Consider the following 20,360-nt stretch of genomic DNA (forward strand, 5'->3'; position numbering starts at 1 on the left):
TCAGTTTGGGGATGAAATCAGTTTGGTGATGAGCTCAGTTTGGGGATGAGATCAGTTTGGGGATGAGCTCATTTTGGGGATTAAAAGTACGGTGGAATGGAGAGGAGGAAAGAACACATTTCGTTAATCTGTCACTGAATTTTCCCTCCAAGTGCAAGATGGAAACATCGTAAAGGCACTTAAATGGTATCATTATGAAAATGACTTTAATGATTTCATTAGCACTGACAACAATGTTAAAATCATATTTCTCAGATAACTGATGAAATGGCCTCCTCTCTGTTTGCTCATAATTTAGCATTTATGACCGAAAGATCCAACCAATTTTCAACTGCTTCCATTCTCTGTGAAAATCAAGTGCTCAGAATAAACGGGATGAAAGAGTTTTTGTCAGAAATCGATCTGTGAAGGGCTGAGATGTAATGAAGGCTGAAAGCCCTCTATCAAAGTAATGAAGATTAGTGTGTTTTTGCTCCCTGTTAAATTGTACTGTAGTAATTTTTTACAAAAATGTTTGTTAAATAGCCCTTTCTCAGGTAATTTACATTTGTGTTGTTGTTGCTCATAACTGTGTTTACTGGGTTGAAACCAGAAGGCATTATTGTCATTTAACCAATAATAATCTCTGCACTTTTTCTTTTCTGTCTGTTCTTACACAATGCATGTTCGGTTTTAGTCCAGCCCAACTTTCCCTGGGTTATACCGTCACATCTAAACAACCCAGGGGAACTTCTACCACACCACACTTAATATTCTTGAAGAAATCTGAACATTGGATTAAGATGTGATAGATTAGTTGAGTTCTGATGCCTAAAGTTGCTCATTACATTAAATTATGGTAACTTATCAGACTCTCTTATTCAGGGCGACATACAGTAGTGGAGAACATCATTACTAATCAGTAAGAAGTGTAATGGTAACCAAACAAACAAACATTTGTATTATAACAAAAGAACACACAACTAGACAGATTAGACAGATAATCTTTACACAGTTTTTCACAGATAACCTTTACACGGCTTTACACAGATAACCTTTACACAGCTTTACACAGATAATCTTTACACAGCTTTACACTGATAACCTTTACACAGCTTTACACAGATAATCTTTACACAGCTTTACACAGATAATCTTTACACAGATTTACACTGATAATCTTTACACAGCTTTACACTGATAACCTTTACACAGATTTACACTGCTAATCTTTACACAGCTTTACACAGATACTGTAATCTTTACAACCTTTACACGGATGGATAATCTTTACACAGCTTTTCACAGATAACCTTTACACAGCTTTACACTGATAACCTTTACGCAAGTTTACACAGATAACCTTTACACAGCTTTACACAGATAAACTTTACACAAGTTTACACAGATAACCTTTACACAGCTTTACACAGATAATCTTTACACAGCTTTACACAGATAATCTTTACACAGATTTACACTGATAATCTTTACACAGCTTTACACAGATAACCTTTACACAGATTTAAACTGATAATCTTTACACAGCTTTACACAGATACTGTAATCTTTACAACCTTTACACCGATGGATAATCTTTACACAGCTTTTCACAGATAACCTTTACACAGCTTTACACTGATAACCTTTACACAAGTTTACACAGATAACCTTTACACAGGTTCACACAGATAACCTTTACACAGCTTTACACTGATAACCTTTACACAAGTTTACACAGATAACCTTTACACAGATTTACACTGCTAATCTTTACACAGCTTTACACAGATACTGTAATCTTTACAACCTTTACACGGATGGATAATCTTTACACAGCTTTTCACAGATAACCTTTACACAGCTTTACACTGATAACCTTTACGCAAGTTTACACAGATAACCTTTACACAGCTTTACACAGATAAACTTTACACAAGTTTACACAGATAAACTTTACACAGCTTTACACAGATAAACTTTACACAGGTTTATATAGTTAATCTTTCACAGCAGCTGTAGCTGTAACATGTTCCGGATCATTGTCCATTCATCAGCTCAGCTTGTCTCCTGGTGTCGTTGCAGAACGATCAAGGTGGAGGTGTATGACTGGGACAGAGACGGCAGGTAAGCGGAGCTGGTGGTGGTGGGGTGGGGGTTCCTGGGGGGTTTGGGGTGCTGCTGTTTTTGGGGACCCAGTCCTGGCCGGGTGTGGGCACGGCGGGTGGGGTGGTGGTGTGCTGTTTTTGGGGACCCAGTCCTGGCCAGGTGTGGGCACGGCGGGTGGGGGGTTGTGGTGCTGTTTTGGGGACCCAGTCCGGGTGTGGGCACGGCGGGTGGGGGGTTGTGTGCTGTTTTTGGGGACCCAGTCCTGGCCGGGTGTGGGCACGGCGGGTGGGGGTTTGGGGTGGTGCTGTTTTGGGGACCCAGTCCGGGTGTGGGCTCTCACGCGGTTAATGCAGAATGTGGGCTGCTAATCCTGAGGGTGGTGCCAGTCCTGGACCCCCCCCCAGCCCAAACCACAGAGCTGGCCCTGAATCTGTCCGTTCAGCCTATGAGCAGCTGAGTTACAGTAATGGGTGCTGCTGCACTCCACAGACTGACAGCTGTGTAAATCTGTCACGGGCACGGCCGTTTTTCTTCTAAATCACTCGCTTCGCCTCCTTCGCCCAGCTCTCCCACTGCCTGGTTCACATTCATTTCTACACGCACAGCCACCAGAGGCCCTTAATAACCCAGAGTTATCGGCGGGTCAGCATGGCTCGGGATTAAGCTGAGCAAACTTCCCTGAGCTTCACACGCTCCCCGCAGTCAGGTTAGCGGCTGTGTGAGTTACAGGTGCTACGCTAAGCACAGTGCAGACACAGTGGTGTTCAGAGATGCTACAAACATTCCCACATATAAAATGTAATTAAAGCAGGGGAATGTCACAGGAACCCATATTCCCTTATTCATAGTTCCTGGGGCTTTGGGGAGATGAGGAGCCGTTTGCCTGTCTGAGCTCTGCTTCATCAGACGATGCTCCGCGACCCAGCGCTACACTTCCGGCCAGAACCGCTCGTTTGAACGGTGGCTGGACTTCCCGCCACGGATCCCGCCACGGCCCCCGCCAGCGCCCCCTCATCCGCGCGCATGCCATCCATTTTCATGAGGCGATAGATCAGCCCGGGGCGTGTAATTTAAACGAGCACAGGGCCTGGGGCGGGCATGGCGGGCTTCTGTTACTCACGACCTCCAGCCCTCCGCAGCAGCGGCCTGCATGCGAACACCGCGTCTGGGTCAGGAGTTCCCCGATGAGTGCTTGTTACATTATCGTGTTTTTTATTTTATTTTATTTTTTTAAAATATTTATATTTCAGCCACGATTTCATCGGGGAGTTCACCACCAGCTATCGGGAGCTGGCCCGGGGACAGAGCCAGTTCAACGTGTACGAGGTCAGTGAGCTCGCGGCGCGCTAACGTGTTCAACCAAAATAAACCCTGGTGCCCTTGCTTCTGTATATATCCTGCTGTGTAAAATGGATGCAATTTTAAATGCTATGTAAAAAAAAAAATAATAAAAAATGACTGCGAGTCGCTCTGGATAAGAGTGTCTGCTAAATGCCAGTAATGTACAGTAATGTAAGTATTAAACTGTAAATGCCAGTAATGTAAGGTAATGTAATAAGAAGGCCCAGAAGAGTGACAAGCCAAGAGGAAATGTGCAACTGTTAAGAAAAACAATGGTGCTTGAGAACATGGCGAGGATTCCATAATTACTTCCTCTTCACATCCATGCGTAGGCGGTTAAAAAAAAAAAAAAAAAACCTTTCCAAAACACATGCGTGGACCAAACCGCAACCTTTCCGCGGTCCAGCGCTGCTGTGTGCGCTCGCTCCCTAATTAATCACGCGCGTCGCGCTGGACCGTGACGAGCCCTCAGCCGCGAGGACCCCCACTGCGTGCTCTCTCAGCAAGCGGAGCCTGACGTGCGCGCTAATTCGATTCCGAGCGTGCCGCGCGGGCAGGGTAGATATTCGCCGGTTGCCCTCCCCTCAGGAACTTTATCGTCCGTCATGATTTAGGAAAAAAACCCTGGCACCTTATTTCCAGCTTATTCCCTGCATTAATAATCCTTTTCTTTAACGGTCTCCTTTTTATTATGCCCGCATCTCGCTGTTCCCCCCCCCCGCAGTTTCAGTGTGAAATAGGCTTCCGTTAATGTCCTGACTGTTTTGCTTCCTGAATTAATCTTACATAGGCACAGGCAACCCCACAGGCGCTGAAAAGAGGCGCTACCGTCCTCTTCCGTCGAATGAGAATTATCACAGGTGCTCTCCGTAACCCATTTCGCATTCAAAAACATTTTACGCACGTTTACGTGACGCGTTAAAAAATGTGCAGTGTTTGATTAGTCCGCGTGTTCGTCAGGGAGGAGAGCGAGGAGGTTTCATGCTCTGGATTTATCTGTGATTGGCAAGCGGAAGTGGTCTTTCATATTTCTCTCCGTTTGGCACGCATTTGCCACAGTTCTTCAGCAAGTTGAAGGCAAATCGTTTGTGAAGTGTCGCCTGTATTTTCTGAAAGGGGTTTAATAAGCATACAGGGACGATTAATAGACTTTGTCTCCCGCTAACTTTCAATGTGCCGTGAAAACACATTTCAAGCGTTTTTAACATGTGCAATAAGCATGCGAAATGATGCCCTTCAGGCTGTTCAGCGGTGTTCAGGAAAAGAAAATGAGCCTCTTGGAACGCATATTGAAAAAGCTCACTCACTGAAGGAGTTACGCTTACCTGGATGTCCTCAAACATGATGGATAATGCAGAAATGTGAAAAATCAACCCTTCTGAATAGTGAACGGGAGGAGGGCTACATCTCTTTTACCGGTTTATGAAAACAACACAACCGTCATGGGATATGGAGTCTTTTTTCAGAGACAGGGGAAGGGGTACATAAAGATGAAGGTACAAACGAAGAATATGTAGGTAGAAGGTACAAAGATATAAATATGATGCATGTATTCTGTAATATGAAAATATGCATATTACACTAAATATAATAAATGCCCTTTATATTTCTGTTCACTGTAAGATATGGCAGTACTGTCTAGGCAAAAGCAGGCTTGTTTTAGTTTACATTTAATTTGGTTTTGAATTTGAGATTTACAGAGCAGTGGAGGAACAGAGCAACCCTTGCAGGTGTAGCTCTGGAAGGATTTATTTTAGATCCCACCTCCCGACCCCACCCCCCCACCCCCCTTGTGCTTAGCCGAGGAAAGGCTTTGCAGAGCCCAGCGTGGAATCTGTTCCCAGCATGTTTGCGTACGCTCTTAATCTCTCTTTCTCTCTCTCTCTGTGCTGTCTTAATCAGCTGCTTTTTTCATTGAGTGATTTTAATTCAACCCCCTTGAAGAATTCCAAGCGTTTCGGAAGGTTTTTTCAAAATTCTAAGTCAATGTTCTGGAATTCCTTTTAATTTCAGCCACCAGTAGTAATTGTCACATCAGCATTAGAATGTTCAGTTAGGAACATTCTAATCACATATTTGTGATCTTACATCTTCAAGTGTTAACAATGTTGGTTGGCTGATTAAACAACTGACAATGTGTTGACTTTTTTAAATCATTGATTACATGTGCAGAATCTTTGGACAGTATAATGTGTCTGAGGTGTTGTATGAAACCAGATTCAACTGGGAAGTTTTAGAGCTTGGGTGTGGTTTGTGATGTCACTGATTTGGAGAGCACTGATTTGGGAGTGTGGTTTGGGGTTCTGCATCATGGACAGGTTTTCCCGGAGGATGGATGGGTGAAAAGGAGGGATGTGGAGAAAAAGGCTAGAAGGAAGAAGGGAGGAGTGATGTCGGAAGAAGAGGTGGAGGGGGAGCTGAATAGATAAAGCATGCTGGATGAGACTGGAAGATAAAAGAGCGATATCTCCAGATACATCAATTGTGACAAGACTTGCAGCCTATTGTTCTCATAAAGCTCTCTTTTCTCTTGTGCTTTTTCTATTAAGCATCATAATCCACATATGACAGCTCCACACGCCCCGAACGAGGGGGTTTCATTTATTGCTCAATATTGCTGGAAAGATGGGGGAAGAAGTCAAGGCTGGGAGGTCGATGTGGAAAAGAAAATGTACATTTCATTGCCTGAGGGGGAAAAATATGGAACTTTTTTGACTGAAATAATTTGGGTGTGACCCACAGTAACCCCTCCGCATGCGTTTGTTCTGCTCTGTGTACCTGATGATGGTAATGTCTGAGAGTGGGAACAGAGTGCCTCGTGTTTTGGGCTTCGACGGCTTTTCGCTGCAGAGCCGAAAGTAACGAAACACGCTCTGCCACGCAGGTGGGACTTTAACACAGGTGTGTGAGCTTTAACACAGGTGTGTGAGCTTTAACACAGGTGTGTAAGCTTTAACACAGGTGTGTGAGCTTTAACACAGGTGTGTGAGCTTTAACGCAGGTGTGTGAGCTTTAACACAGGTGTGACTTTAACACAGGTGTGTAAGCTTTAACGCAGGTGTGTAAGCTTTAACACAGGTGTGACTTTAACACAGGTGTGTGAGCTTTAACACAGGTGTGTGAGCTTTAACACAGGTGTGTAAGCTTTAACACAGGTGTGTGAGCTTTAACAAAGGTGTGTAAGCTTTAACACAGGTGTGTGAGCTTTAACACAGGTGTGTAAGCTTTAACACAGGTGTGTAAGCTTTAACGCAGGTGTGTAAGCTTTAACGCAGGTGTGTAAGCTTTAACACAGGTGTGTAAGCTTTAACGCAGGTGTGTAAGCTTTAACGCAGGTGTGTAATCTTTAACACAGGTGTGTAAGCTTTAACGCAGGTGTGTAAGCTTTAACGCAGGTGTGTAAGCTTTAACGCAGGTGTGTAAGCTTTAACGCAGGTGTGTAAGCTGTGGAAATGGTGCTTTGCTGCCGATCAGAGCTGAGCATGCCCTGTGTGAGCGTGCCAGGGGGTTACAATTCAACTTCAACTGAGGGGAAAAAAAGAGAACAGCTTAGATTTTCTCTGCACTTCGGTGGTTAGTAATTGCTGTGAAGTTCGGCTTCCAACAGTACCTTCGCTGCACAACCTCTGAGGACCTCGACTGACAGATTGTTAAGCAGATATTTTAAACAGCGACAAGTTTGCTGATTTTATGAGGTCTTCAGAGGGCCATTACATGCAATCCATGTCCACACACGCAAGTGGGTGTGTGTGAAAATGTCAGCATATGAACTGATGGGTAATCCCTGCTACTTACTTCCTGATATTTTCATTTACAAATATCACAGAACAGAGCCTGCTGGATGGCCCAGTCAGGTAGGCCACCGGGCTGTGGTGTGTGGGTGAGCCGCGTCCATACAGCCAAAAAACTGCAACAACGGTGCTATCATTTCAAACGTATTCAACTCATTCAGTGTAGTCAGAAAAGCTTTGAAATACTGTTAAGTATTACTGCAGGAACAGTGAAAGACATGAAAAATATGAGTGGAAGTAAAATGGATGTGTACGTATTGCATTGTGCTTGTTAGTATGCGAGGTGCTAGTTATGGAAAGGGATAAATTGCGGAATGGAAGTTAACTAGCTGTTGATTAGTCGTATGATGTGACAAAACAGAAATGTCTCCGTCTACCCAGACTTTAGACTTAAGCACGTTACAGTGACTGCATCTTTAAAAAATCCCGGCCACAGTCTCATCTTTAAAAGCAGAACCAGCTCTTCCGAAGCCTCGTTATTTCTCTGCTATTGAACACTTCGGTCCCTAAATTAGTGGCGCAGCGCACCGCCCCCCCGCTGTGCTTCCTCGCTGGGGCGTCAGCGCCGGCTGCAGTGGGGGATAATGACGGATCGCCTCGTTCCCCCAGCTGTTAAACAGAGGGATGCATGTGGGCACATGTTTTCAGAGGGCTGCAATTGTGTCCATAATTGTGTCCATGATTCAGTCTGATCTCTTCTCTTGCATTTCCCTCCCCTGTTTGCTGAAGACTGAAGCGTGCTGCTTCCCTTAAGACCCTTGTTGCTCGCTGTTCTAAACGTCTGTCTTGTACAGGATTTTGGGGGTAGGTTTGGGATCCCAAAAACACCTTCTTCTTTGCACGTTAGAAAACTTCTCAGGAGCTGTCAGCATGGAACTATCACTCTTTCCTCACAATGTGTCAGGTTGGCGGTGTGGCATCGTGGTTAGGGAACTGGACTGGCAGTTCTGATGTTGCGGGTTCCATTCCCAGGTGTGGCTGTGTTGTTATACTCTTATATACGATGCTTGGGCTGCGTGATGTAATTGCATTTTATAAAGCAGAGTAATAATAATCATCGCCACGCAATGCATCGTCGATCTTTCATCTTCTTTTGCTTTAATCACACGGTGGTAAACAATTTTGATTGTTTGTAAACAATCAGGCAATCTGAGGCCAGGTGTAATGCCTCTGGGAAAAACATCACCACTGATGCAAGGTCACCGATACGCCACACATCTGCGATAATTCAAAAAAAATAATTTGTACAGCCCTAACTTGGCTATTTAACTTCAGTAAATACCCTGCTGGATAAATGGACAGTATTTAATGAAAGTGAGCTGCTTAATTCCCTCTTGTTAATGCAAAAATGTGCAGATTATTGCAGTTTTGCCGGGGTGTCCAGCCCTGGAGTGCTGCAGTGTCTGCAGGTATTTGTGATTTCCTGTCCATCAGGAGCCAATTAAGGTCTGGTGAATAAGGCGTGTGGCTGATCGATGACTTAAATGAATCGCTTGCGCTGAAATTGATTGAAAACTGGCAGACACTGGGCTGGAGTTTGATGGCCCTGTGGTAGAGGAGGGCCTGTCGTATCAGTGGCTGCTGCCTCAGCGTTTCACACTTGTACTGTTGCTAATTGTTTCCCCCCATTTGTCTTCCAAAATTCTGTCAGTGTAAGAAGGCACACACACAAGCACAGGCGTTTGGGGTTCACTGTGCTGTGTCAGTTTAAGATGGCTCACACAAGCACAGGCGTTTCACTGTGGTGAGTCAGTGTAAGAAGGCACACACACAAGCACAGGCGTTTCACTGTGCTGAGTCAGTTTAAGATGGCTCACACAAGCACAGGCGTTTCACTGTGCTGAGTCAGTTTAAGACGGCACACAGAAGCACAGGCGTTTCACTGTGCTGAGTCAGTTTAAGATGGCACACACAAGCACAGGCGTTCACTGTGCTAAGTCAGTTTAAGACTGCACACACAAACACAGGCGTTTCACTGTGCTGAGTCAGTTTAAAAAGGCACACACAAGCACAGCCATTTCACTGTGCTGAGTCAGTTTAAGACTGCACACACAAACACAGGCGTTTCACTGTGCTGAGTCAGTTTAAGAAGGCACACGCACAAGCACAGGCGTTTCACTGTGCTGAGTCAGATTAAAAAGGCACACACAAGCACAGGCGTTTCACTGTGCTGTGTCAGTTTAAGATGGCTCACACAAGCACAGGCGTTTCACTGTGCTGAGTCAGTTTAAAAAGGCACACACAAGCACAGGCGTTTCACTGTGCTGGGAGACTTCAAAGCCTAGGAGGTGCAGATAAGATTTGAAGTCCACACCACTGACCCCTGTGCATGCATGTCCTAATGCAGGGTGCCTCTCCGAGCCCTCTGGGAGCCTCACTGAGTGTGAAGTGAGCTGTTTGTCTCTGTAGCCTGTCTGCTAGCGCAGCAGATGGCTATCTGTCTGATAACTCACCGCACTATAATTAGGGATTATTCCTGGTTTATCCGATACAGTGCAACATGTTCCCAGACTGGAGCACTGTCGCAGACTCGCGCTGATTTTTTTTGCACTTTAATGGCTACCATGACAACTTCAGACTCCGATAATAGAAATAAAAAACATGGTGTGTACTCTTATGACTGCATAAAAATAACACAAATAAACGCTGTACCCTGTCCTGACTTAATCCTCTGCCAGTGTAATGATTATGATTATGTTTTCAGAGAGAAAGAGAGAGAGAAAGAGGGGGAGGGAGAGGTGGTAGATTGTGTTATAGAAAATCTGGCAGAAGCCTTCATAGCTATTATTTATAACTCATAACTTTGACAGGATTGTGGACGTTGCCAGTTAATCTCCCATTTCCCCAGAATCCTCTGATCCTTTCCTTGGGTAATTTTGCATCAGATAAAGGACTTGGGAGACACAGTGGAGATAATCTAATTTCTCTGCGATGCTCATACATGGGATTTATCTCCAGTTGCACTTTTCCTGTATTTTCTGCTTCCAGGTGGTGAATCCCAAAAAGAAAATTAAGAAAAAGAAGTATGTTAATTCTGGAACGGTGAGTGTGTGACCATTGAACATCCCAAACATCCCCCTACACCACCACCCCCCCCCCCAAACCAAAATAACATATTTTATTTTCTTACCGTGTTGATTAATGTGGTGCTCTGGGCTAATTTATGTGCAATGCTAGACAGTGTGCTTTCTGCTGAAGAGAATGTTTACAGTACTTCCAAATTCAGACATCATGCTTATCGGCCATAGTCAGAACTCATTCTTATCACAATGGCTAAAATAGAAGTGTGCATTTATCTGTGTTGGTTTGTCAGTGTAGTCCTTAAGATGAAAATGTGCTTACAGGTTTGTTTGGAAAATGAATGAATCTTTTTGTATGGCCCCTTCTGTGTATCTGTTGGCGATTTCGATGTCAGGATGAATCATGTTTACTTTGGGGCCTGAGTCTCTGTTGTGGCCCTTTCAGGAATCTACATCACTGTTTAGAGTTGTTTTAAATATTGGTTGAGTGATCTCTGTATGATGTTAGTATCAGAATGTTCATATAAATATATATATATGTACACTCACCGGCCACTTCATTAGGTGACAGGAGTGGCACCCGGTGTGGTCTTCTGCTGCTGTAGCCCATCTGCTTCAGGGTTTGACATGGTGTGCGTTCAGAGTGCTCTTCTGCATACTTCGGTTGTAACAAGTGGTTATTTGAGTTACTGTTGCCTTTCTATCAGCTCGATCCAGTCATTCTCCTCTGACCTCTGCCATCAACAAGGCATTTTCGCCCAGAGAACTGCCGCTCACTGGATATTTTCTCTTTTTCGGACCATTCTCTGTAAACCCTAGAGATGGTTGTGCGTGAAAATCCGAGTAGATCAGCAGTTTCTGAAATACTCAAACCAGCCTGTCTGGCACCAACAACCATGCCACGTTCAAAATAACTTAAATCATCTTTCTTCCCCATTCTGATGCTTGGTTTGAACTTCAGCAGGTCGTCTTGACCATGTCTACATGCTTAAATGCATTGAGTTGCTGCCACATGATTGGCTGATTAGATATTAGCGTTAACAGGTGCAGTTTGCAATTGAACAGGTGTACCTAATGAAGTGTCCGGTGAGTGTATATATATATGTATATATATATATATATATATATATATATATATATATATATATATATATATGTAGTATATTTTATAACAAATGTTCAGAGGCTTGTCAACAGAGAGGACATAAACTTTGAGCCTCAATTAAGAAGGACAAACATTATTTGTTTGACTTCGCATGTCAAAAACAACCCTATGGTTGGGGGAAATAGGATTAGTTTCAATAATGTGGTGCCAGGAAGGGAATTGGGGTGCTGCCCACCAGGGGGCAGCACTGGCTCTACAGACAGGTATGACTGCAGCTGTGGTTCATTGTAATCACATCAGCTGTGACCCATTACCTAATTATGGGCTGTATGAGAGGCCTGGCTCCCAGGCCTACGTAGAAAGATGGACAGTGTTTGGGGGAAGCTGTAGAATGCGTGGTGTGGCGTGGTGGGTTGGTGTTAATTGTTGCTTGGTTTTTTTTTGGTTAATCCTTTGCCTTTCAGCTGTTTGGTTGCCAGATTGGCCTTTTTCTTGATATTTATTTCTGTTGCGTTGGCGTTTTGGACCAATAAAAGGCGGTAATCCGAACATTTAGGGTTGTTTTGTTCCCGTCTGTTCTCCATGTGGCCACCCCCCGCCCGACTCACAAAACGCATATGAAATCAGGAAAATGGCAGCATGCAGTTCTCCTGAAAGACCCGGCTTATAGAGTTCCTGTACACCTTGTTCTGAACATGGTTGCTGAGGGAGATGGGTGTGGTTTATACAGGTGTATACGGGTGAACCCTTGCTTCACGTGGTGTGGTGTGGATGCTGAGGGAGATTGGTGTGGTTTATACAGGTGTATACAGGTGAACCCTTGCTTCACGCGGTGTGGTGTGCATGCTGAGGGAGATGGGTGTGGTTTATACAGGTGTATACAGGTGAACCCTTGCTTCACGCGGTGTGGTGTGGATGCTGAGGGAGATGGGTGTGGTTTATACAGGTGTATACGGGTGAACCCTTGCTTCACGTGGTGTGGTTGCTGAGGGAGATGGGTGTGGTTTATACAGGTGTATACGGGTGAACCCTTGCTTCACGTGGTGTGGTTGCTGAGGGAGATGGGTGTGATTTATACAGGTGTATACAGGTGAAATTGCGCAGTGTGCTGTGGATGTTGAGGGGGATCAGCGACTCGTATTTATACAGGTGTATACAGGTGATACTATGCAGTGTGGTGTGGATGTTCAGGGGGAGCAGAGGGAGCAGAGGGAGCAGAGACTCATGATTATACAGGTGTATACAGGTGAACCCTTGCTTCACGCGGTGTGGTGTGTATGCTGAGGGAGATGGGTGTGGTTTATACAGGTGTATACAGGTGATACTATGCATCGCGGTGTGGTGTGGATGTTCAGGGGGAGCAGAGACTCATGATCATACAGGTGTATACAGGTGAACCCTTGCTTCACGCGGTGTGGTGTGGATGCTGAGGGAGATGGGTGTGGTTTATACAGGTGTATACAGGTGAACCCTTGCTTCACGCGGTGTGGTGTGGATGCTGAGGGAGATGGGTGTGGTTTATACAGGTGTATACAGGTGAACCCTTGCTTCACGCGGTGTGGTGTGGATGCTGAGGGAGATGGGTGTGGTTTATACAGGTGTATACAGGTGAACCCGTGCATTGCGCAGTGTGGTGAGGATTCTGAGGGAGAGCAGAGAGTCATGTGTGTGGTTATACAGGTATTATACAGGTAAACTCTGTTTGGCGCGGTGTTTGGTGTTTGGTGTTTGGTGTTTGGAATCCATGAGCTGTTCTGAATGTCAGCCCAAAGACTCTGTGTTTTGTTTGGTTACGTCTTGTTCGTGTCCTTCTCGCGGCACGGGTGCTCATGGGCAACAGTGTCGCACGATTGGCCTATCAATCTTGAGCACTGCCGTCAGCGCGATGGGCCAATCACACGTGTGATTGCCATATCAATGGGATGCCCTCGGTTGTGATTTACCCCCAGGGCAAGATAAAAACCGGATCGGTCATTAAGATACCCTTCCCTCCTGAGGCAATTAGCAAAGGCGTGCTGTGACTTTTATGCGTGCGCTGTATGTCAGTTTTATTTTCTGACTCTCTCTCCCTCTCTCTTTTTCTTTCTTTCTCTCTCTGTCTCCTCTTTTCCCTTTATCATTCTCCCTCTCTCCCTTTATCTCTTCCGCCTCTCTCTGTCTTTCTCTCACCTTCTCCCTTCCTCCTCTCCCTACTTTTTTTTAAAGGTGACGCTGCTGTCCTTCTCGGTGGAGTCCGAATGCACCTTCCTGGATTACATCAAAGGAGGGTAAGCGGGGGGGGGGGGGGGGTATTCTCACATGTCACATGACACAAAAGGATGACATGTATGTCTTCACGTACAGCACTGCTGCCAGCTGGCTCAGCTCAGCTTCCTAATCCCAGTCATTTTCTCCACTGTTGGATAATTATCTTATCAGGTGAACATCTTTCTCATCTTATGCGCAGTCTTTCTGGCTGAGTTACCATAGCGTCGTCGCCGTCAGATTTCTGTCACATTTTCATGGAGATCAGCGGCTGATTTTGTGTTTGTTTCCTAATGAGACCGTGGGCATGCATATGATTGCCAAATGTGCAGAACTTTTCAAAGAAGGCGTTGCGAGATTAATCGCATCTGAAATACAACTCGGTGATCGTTGTTTCAGTTAGAGAACTTTTCACGCGCACGCACTAGACAGCTGTCGTGCATAATTGGTTAAGATGAAAGAGTTTCTGTGAGCAGATGTGATTTTCTATCCCTTGACAGATCTCATTATTCTTTGTTTGGCGTACAGGTGTGGGATTTAACTTCAGACACAGGCATTTCAAATCACAAACAGTGGAAGAAATGTTCATGTAATGACAACATTCCATTTATTTGAGACTTATGTAGCATTCATAACACCTTAATTAACATAGACTTAGAGCGACATAGCGAACAAACACCGCGATCACTTTCTGATGACTACCAATGCTTGTTTTAGCATTAATTAAAGCCCATATAGATGTTATGGATGAAGGCCCGCTTCCAGTGAAGTGTTAGCAGATGTGTAAAGTGCATTGCATTATGGGGGCAGGAAGTTAATTGAATAAAACCATTAGAGATGCATCACATAATGGGCGGGATGCGATGCTCCCACACCATCTCCAGGTGGAGTGCTGTAAGCTGTGCCACCCAAGCCCTGTTAATGATGCAGGGGCAGAATGGAGATGGATGGGATTCAGCACTAATGAAACGCACTAGCCGTTGACCTCGCACTCATTAAGCTGATTGGCCGGGATGTAGCCTGATTGATAGTTGCTAGGGACCTATAAGGCGATCCTACTGCTCACTGCACAGGAAGCAGGAAGCTATCCCGGGTGGACTACCCTGCCGGAACATATTCCTTGAGCTTTGGGGGGAGAGGAGGGGGGGGGGGGGTAGGGGCGCAGGGATATCGCATGCATGGCTCTGCAGATCCTCTTAATGAAGCTTTTTATTTTCTCTTCCAAAAGCAGTCGCTAACGTTTCCACATGGAGCTCATAGCCAAGCAGTGGCGAGGGTTTGTTACTGCGCGTCGTCATGCTGCTCTGCAGCTTCTGCTGTTGGTGCGCGAGATGTCTTCACAGCTGGGTCCCCGTTGCTCTCATGAAATAGTCATGGTGCGGGATGTCTCTTGGGGAATTAATCTTTCCCAGCGATCCTTGGCCCAGTTAATTGTAAGACTGAGATACGGTACTGCCATGCGGGCATTCTGTGCAGTGTTTTCCACCAATGGTTGATGAACTGATAGGGGCGGTGTGTTGTAAGAAACCTGGTATTAACTGGTCAGTAGTGTTTTATTGATTTTGTAAGCGTGCATTTGCAGGTTTGTACTTTCTCCATATTTGATAGGTAATGATAGGAACCATGATAGATAGACGCTGGGCATCGCCTGTGTCTGTGGCAGGATGCTGACCCTGGGCATCGCCTGTGTCTGTGGCAGGATGTTGACGCTGGGCATCGCCTGTGTCTGTGGCAGGATGTTGACGCTGGGCATCGCGGGGGCGGTGAGCTCGGCTGGCAGGATGTTGCCATGCTCTGGCCCGCCTTCACCAGGCCGTTGCCGGGAGACGGCTGCCAGTGGCTGCTGTGATTGACAGCGTGTGTGCTCTACCGCTGCAGAACCAAACCAGCTGCCGAACCTGGGGGGCGGGGGTTCGGGTGGCGGGGGCATTAGTGCCACTGGGCTCTATTTTTGGATCCAGCATGTGGGTGTCGCGTTTTGATTCCTGGTGCATGGGAGGCCCTGCAGGCGGGTGGGGGCTGGTGGTGGGGGGGCGGGGGGGCGGGGGGGCGGGGGGGCGGGGGGAGCGTTGGCCGTTATAGTTGTGAAACCAGGTGTTCAGAAAGTCCCTGAACAATCATTACGCTGTTTTTCTGATTAAAAAAGGGGAAAAAAAGAAAGTGTAGCTGCTGTCTGCGTCAGTAACGGACCGCAGGAGAGTGCAGCTGCAGCTGAGCGGGTGAACATGCGTCAGAGGTCCGAGGTCAGAGGTCAGAGGGCGCTGCAGCGCCGCTGCCTCTCCCAGAAACCGCAGCGCCGCGGGTGGGAATCGATCGCGCGGCGAGGTGGGTCGCGGTCGGGCCCGGGGGGAGCTGTGGCGGCTGGAGGCCCCGCGTCAACACCGTGACCTCCGACCTTTGACCTGCCTTCTGGAACGCTCCAACCTTTTTCCGCCATGGCCCCGGGCACGCTCAGTACGCGCTGACCTTTACCTGAGGGCTGTGTGCGCGCGCACCTGCCAGATCACCGCCGCCAGCGCAGTCCTGTCACAGCAGAGCCGCCATTCTGACGCCTCAGCCGCAGGGGGCGGGGTTAGCACGTCCGCTAAACCGCGTGAGAGGCTGCTGTGGGAGGTGACTGTGGAGGTTTCTGTGCTCTTCTCTCACAGAAAGGCTTTAGAGGCCCTCTGTTTGGCTTTACAGAGCACTTATAAATCACCATCGTCAGGGTCTTCGCCCCTGCATGGAAATTCCAAATCTACACTTCCCCCGGGGTTCGCTGTGGAATATGATTATCATATTTTAAATACTGTGGTTACCTACCGAGAAAGTAACAAGTCTTGTAAACAACTCTGTAAGTAGTTAGTGCCAGCAAAAAAGTTTGAGGGCGAACTGCCCCAAATATTAAATACCCCTCCTTATATTTTAATCTTTGAAAAATCACCGTAGTATGAGCGGAAAAATCCACTCTGATGTGTGCGTTTCCATGCCATGTGTTAAAAAACCCTTTAATGCACACCATCTCTGTGGATTATTCCTAACATAACACTTTACCACGAGATACTGTATGATTGCTGCAGTGAGGTGGTGGTTAGGGAAGAATTGCAGGTTTGCATCTACTCCAGCTCTGTAGTTTTCCCCTTAAGCAATGTGCCCAATCGGAATTGCTTCAATAAAAATCCACCTGCATAAACAGGAAATGTGTGGGGAAAAAAAACAGCCCACTGACATAATGGCGTACAATCAGCCTAAATCACAGTAAAGCTGCACAGATTCTCCGGATCGCTCCTGGACTGCAGGGGCGCTCGTAAAGGAGCTCTGGGTTCTTTATATTGAATCAACTTTAATTTTGAAGGTTCAAATGTGCTGGTAAGAATTACTGTGTTTATTATACCTCATAAAATATTATTCTCACCCCCGAGCCAGTCCCAGTCAGAAAGGCAATGAAAAAACAATACAACAAGTTTTATGATAGCCTGAATAGTAATTAAAATTATTCCTCTTTTTCCTGTCCAGGTGCATTATAATTGAGTTTGAAGTAAATTGCTTTTCATGAATTTTTAATAGGCCATTATTATTCAGGTTAGCAAGCGGAAGGAGTCGCATACTTTATCTGAACCTGAAAGGCTAATACTTCATTTATCACCTTTCCATTGCAGTGAGGATTACTGAATGTGTTTTTTTTTATATATTCCTGTCCGAGCTGCCCCTGGCTTGCTTTCTTTAAAAACTGTTCTGCCAGTTTGAATGCAGTCCAGACAATTTAATAAATGTAAAAAATTATATAACGACTTTTAAAAGCAAAGCTCGTCTAAGTGACACAATGAATTGTAATTAACTGAAAGTTATACGTGTTTAAAATGGAGAGACCCAGTTTGACTCAGATTTCATTTTCTGCATTTTTCTGTGAGAGGAAGCTGGAGAGAGAGAGAGAGAGAGAGAGTGAGAGAGAAAGAGAGAGAGAGAGAGAGAGAGAGAGAGAGAGAGTCTCAGAAGGCAGTGCTTGTGATCTGATGTGTTTTAGCAGCACTGGGTGAAGATTGTGTACAGACACAGTTTGAAGAAAATTCTCTGCCTCATTTCTGAAAGTAAAAGGCTTGTGTCTGTGGTGAGTGTAAGGATGGAGGTATTAAAAATGGCTGGTGCATCATGTGCGGCGTGTGTGTGTGCGTGTGCACATGTGCTGTGTGCATGTTGTCTGTGTGTGTGTGGGTGTGTGCGCACATGCGTGCATGTAAAGAGAGCCACATGCCCACCATTAGGAATGTTTCTGATGATGACTGTAACTGTGTATCCGCTTAACAATCTGAAGATCTCTGGAACTGCTTGATATTAAAACATTTCTCCATCTTTCTGCAAATTGTCTATAGATATACAAAAGCTGTGTCTCTGCTTACATGGTTTTGATGGGTGTAATGAATATGAATTGATGATAAACTTGTGTGCATGCACGTTAGGTTTGATGTGTATTGAATAATTACATCAGTAATTACGTCAGTGGCAGCGGTTTTTAAAAAGCAGAATACGGACACGTCCAGAGAGGGGGGCGAACTCCCTGCAGGAGGAATTAAGCAGAGAATGAAGCACTTTGCTGATTTAAACTATTCAGAAAAGTCGCCATTTGTTGCTGACCTTGCTATTCCTCTGTTTTCTTTACCACAAGACACAAAATGCTGTAATTATGGTGTGGCTATGAGATCTTTTATAACCGTAACAAAACAAGCAAACATTTGCATAAAACACACAAGGTTGTAAAAGGTCAGGAAATTATATTTCTGTATGATATTGCAGTGTTTCAGTGGTGAATATTTCTGGACTTTTTGTCCAGTACTTTCAGGGCCTGTTCATAAGGAAAGTGCGATGGCTTCTGAGCAGAGGCAGATTAGTAAAATATGTGGGATGTTATCAGTTTCATAGCATTTACAGGAAGTTTCTAATGTATTTAAAATTCATAAGATTAAACATCTCTCTTTCCCACTCTCTTTCACATAAACGCATGTGACGCACACACACGTGCACACACACGCACACAACTCTGTAGCACACACACATATATACACACTCACTCTCTCACATACACACACGCACACACGAACACACGCACACACACACATACTCTCTAGCACACACACATACACACACACTCACTCTCTCACATACACACACGCACACGCAGATTCACACACACATACACACACACACACACACTCTCTAGCACACACACATATACACATACTCACTCTCTCACATACACACATGCACACACACTCACACACACACATACACAGTTTCAGACAGTCCTTGTAGGAATTAGATCCTGTTTGTTCCTCCATCTGAAGTTCGGAGCTCCCTGACCTTGGGAATCTGATGAATAAAACATGGCAGGAGGAGTCCCCCCCCCCAATCACAGTACTCACTGCTGTTTGCAGGTCCCACCCATCTGCACCTGGAGCATCTACACTGCAAACCACAGAAGCCCCACAGCGAGTTCAGCTGCACTAACTCTGCCATCTGCTCCGAAATCAAGATGCCATCACAGAACAATATGTTTTATGGATAATTATTTTACAAACAATAATCTGGTGGAGTTTCTCATAAGAGAAATAATCAGCATAAGCACAGAGCTGAGGACTGGGCAGCTGAATCAGGGTTTTTCCCTGAAGTCCAGGGGTTTTCCCTGAAGTCCTGATGGTCTGAGGCCATGATCACTAAAGTCTAGTTTTGTGCTTCACTCACAAACCCACCAACATGTTCTAAGGTTCAGGAAGAGGGACATGCTAACCTACTGAATCCAGTTTAGTAAATGATATACTATATACATACTACAAAATTTAAGGTAATTCAAGTACAATACTGGGGAAATACATGCTAATTAAATCATTCTCAATACCTAAATTAAAAATGAATTGAATATGAAACCATCATGAGTTCAAAACTCTTGTTATTATGAGTACTCTTGCTGCAGAAGACAGAGGCTGGTGATTGCTGGTCAAAACCTCTCTGTGTTATGTTTTTTAGTTTCGAGCGCTCCTGAGGTATGAGTGCTTGGTTTCCCCGCGCTAGCAGATAACTCATGGGACGCTCGCGGGAAGCTAGCGGATAACTCATGGGACGCTCGCGGGAAGCTAGCGGATAACTCATGGGACGCTCGCGGGAAGCTAGCGGATAACTCATGGGACGCTCGCGGGAAGCTAGCAGATAACTCATGGGACGCTCGCGGGAAGCTAGCAGATAACTCATGGGACGCTCGCGGGAAGCTAGCAGATAACTCATGGGACGCTCGCGGGAAGCTAGCAGATAACTCATGGGACGCTCGCGGGAAGCTAGCGGATAACAGCGCTGAGGCGAAGCGGCTGTGCTGGGGCTCAGGTGGAGGCTGCGCTGTTTGGGGGCGGGAGGGGGTACAGTCTACTGACCCCGCTGGTCATTCTGTAGACACCCCTCCCCCCCTTCTTTCCGAGTGGGTCTTTATGGACTGAGAGGGCTAGCACAGTCTGGGGAAGTGAAGTGGGGGGAGCGGGGGGGTGAAAGCATCAGATTTGAAAAGCCGTGCAGCGCTCGAAATGAGGGGGCGCAGTGATTGGTCGCAGACGGTCGATGTGGTGCGTGAATCAGGGCAGATGGGAAAGAATCGGGGTTTTGAGAGAGAGCGAGAGAAAGAGAGAGGGGGGAGAGAGAGAGAGAGGGAGGGAAGGAGAGTGAGGGGGAGAGAGAGAGAGAGAGAGAGTTTATCGGAGCCTTTCAATCAGATGGGTAATGTGAGCTCAGCCTAATCGCACTGGGTGTTTATTC

The 20,360-nt window shown here is 45.8% G+C and overlaps 1 protein-coding gene across 3 annotated transcripts in view; it reads left to right on the forward strand.

The window, feature by feature from the left end:
• The window catches only part of LOC135238016 (copine-5), a 139,735-nt gene that overhangs the window by 102,781 nt on the left and 16,594 nt on the right, over window positions 1–20,360 (forward strand). For all 3 annotated transcript variants that reach the window (XM_064305644.1, XM_064305643.1, XM_064305645.1), the window contains 4 exons: window positions 2,065–2,106; window positions 3,339–3,414; window positions 10,209–10,262; window positions 13,551–13,612. In XM_064305644.1, the coding sequence (XP_064161714.1) occupies window positions 2,065–2,106; window positions 3,339–3,414; window positions 10,209–10,262; window positions 13,551–13,612 (234 nt within the window). The remainder of the gene's footprint in view (window positions 1–2,064; window positions 2,107–3,338; window positions 3,415–10,208; window positions 10,263–13,550; window positions 13,613–20,360) is intronic.

The sequence above is a fragment of the Anguilla rostrata genome, chromosome 13 (assembly GCF_018555375.3).
Source record: "Anguilla rostrata isolate EN2019 chromosome 13, ASM1855537v3, whole genome shotgun sequence".
Taxonomy (NCBI): domain Eukaryota; kingdom Metazoa; phylum Chordata; class Actinopteri; order Anguilliformes; family Anguillidae; genus Anguilla; species Anguilla rostrata.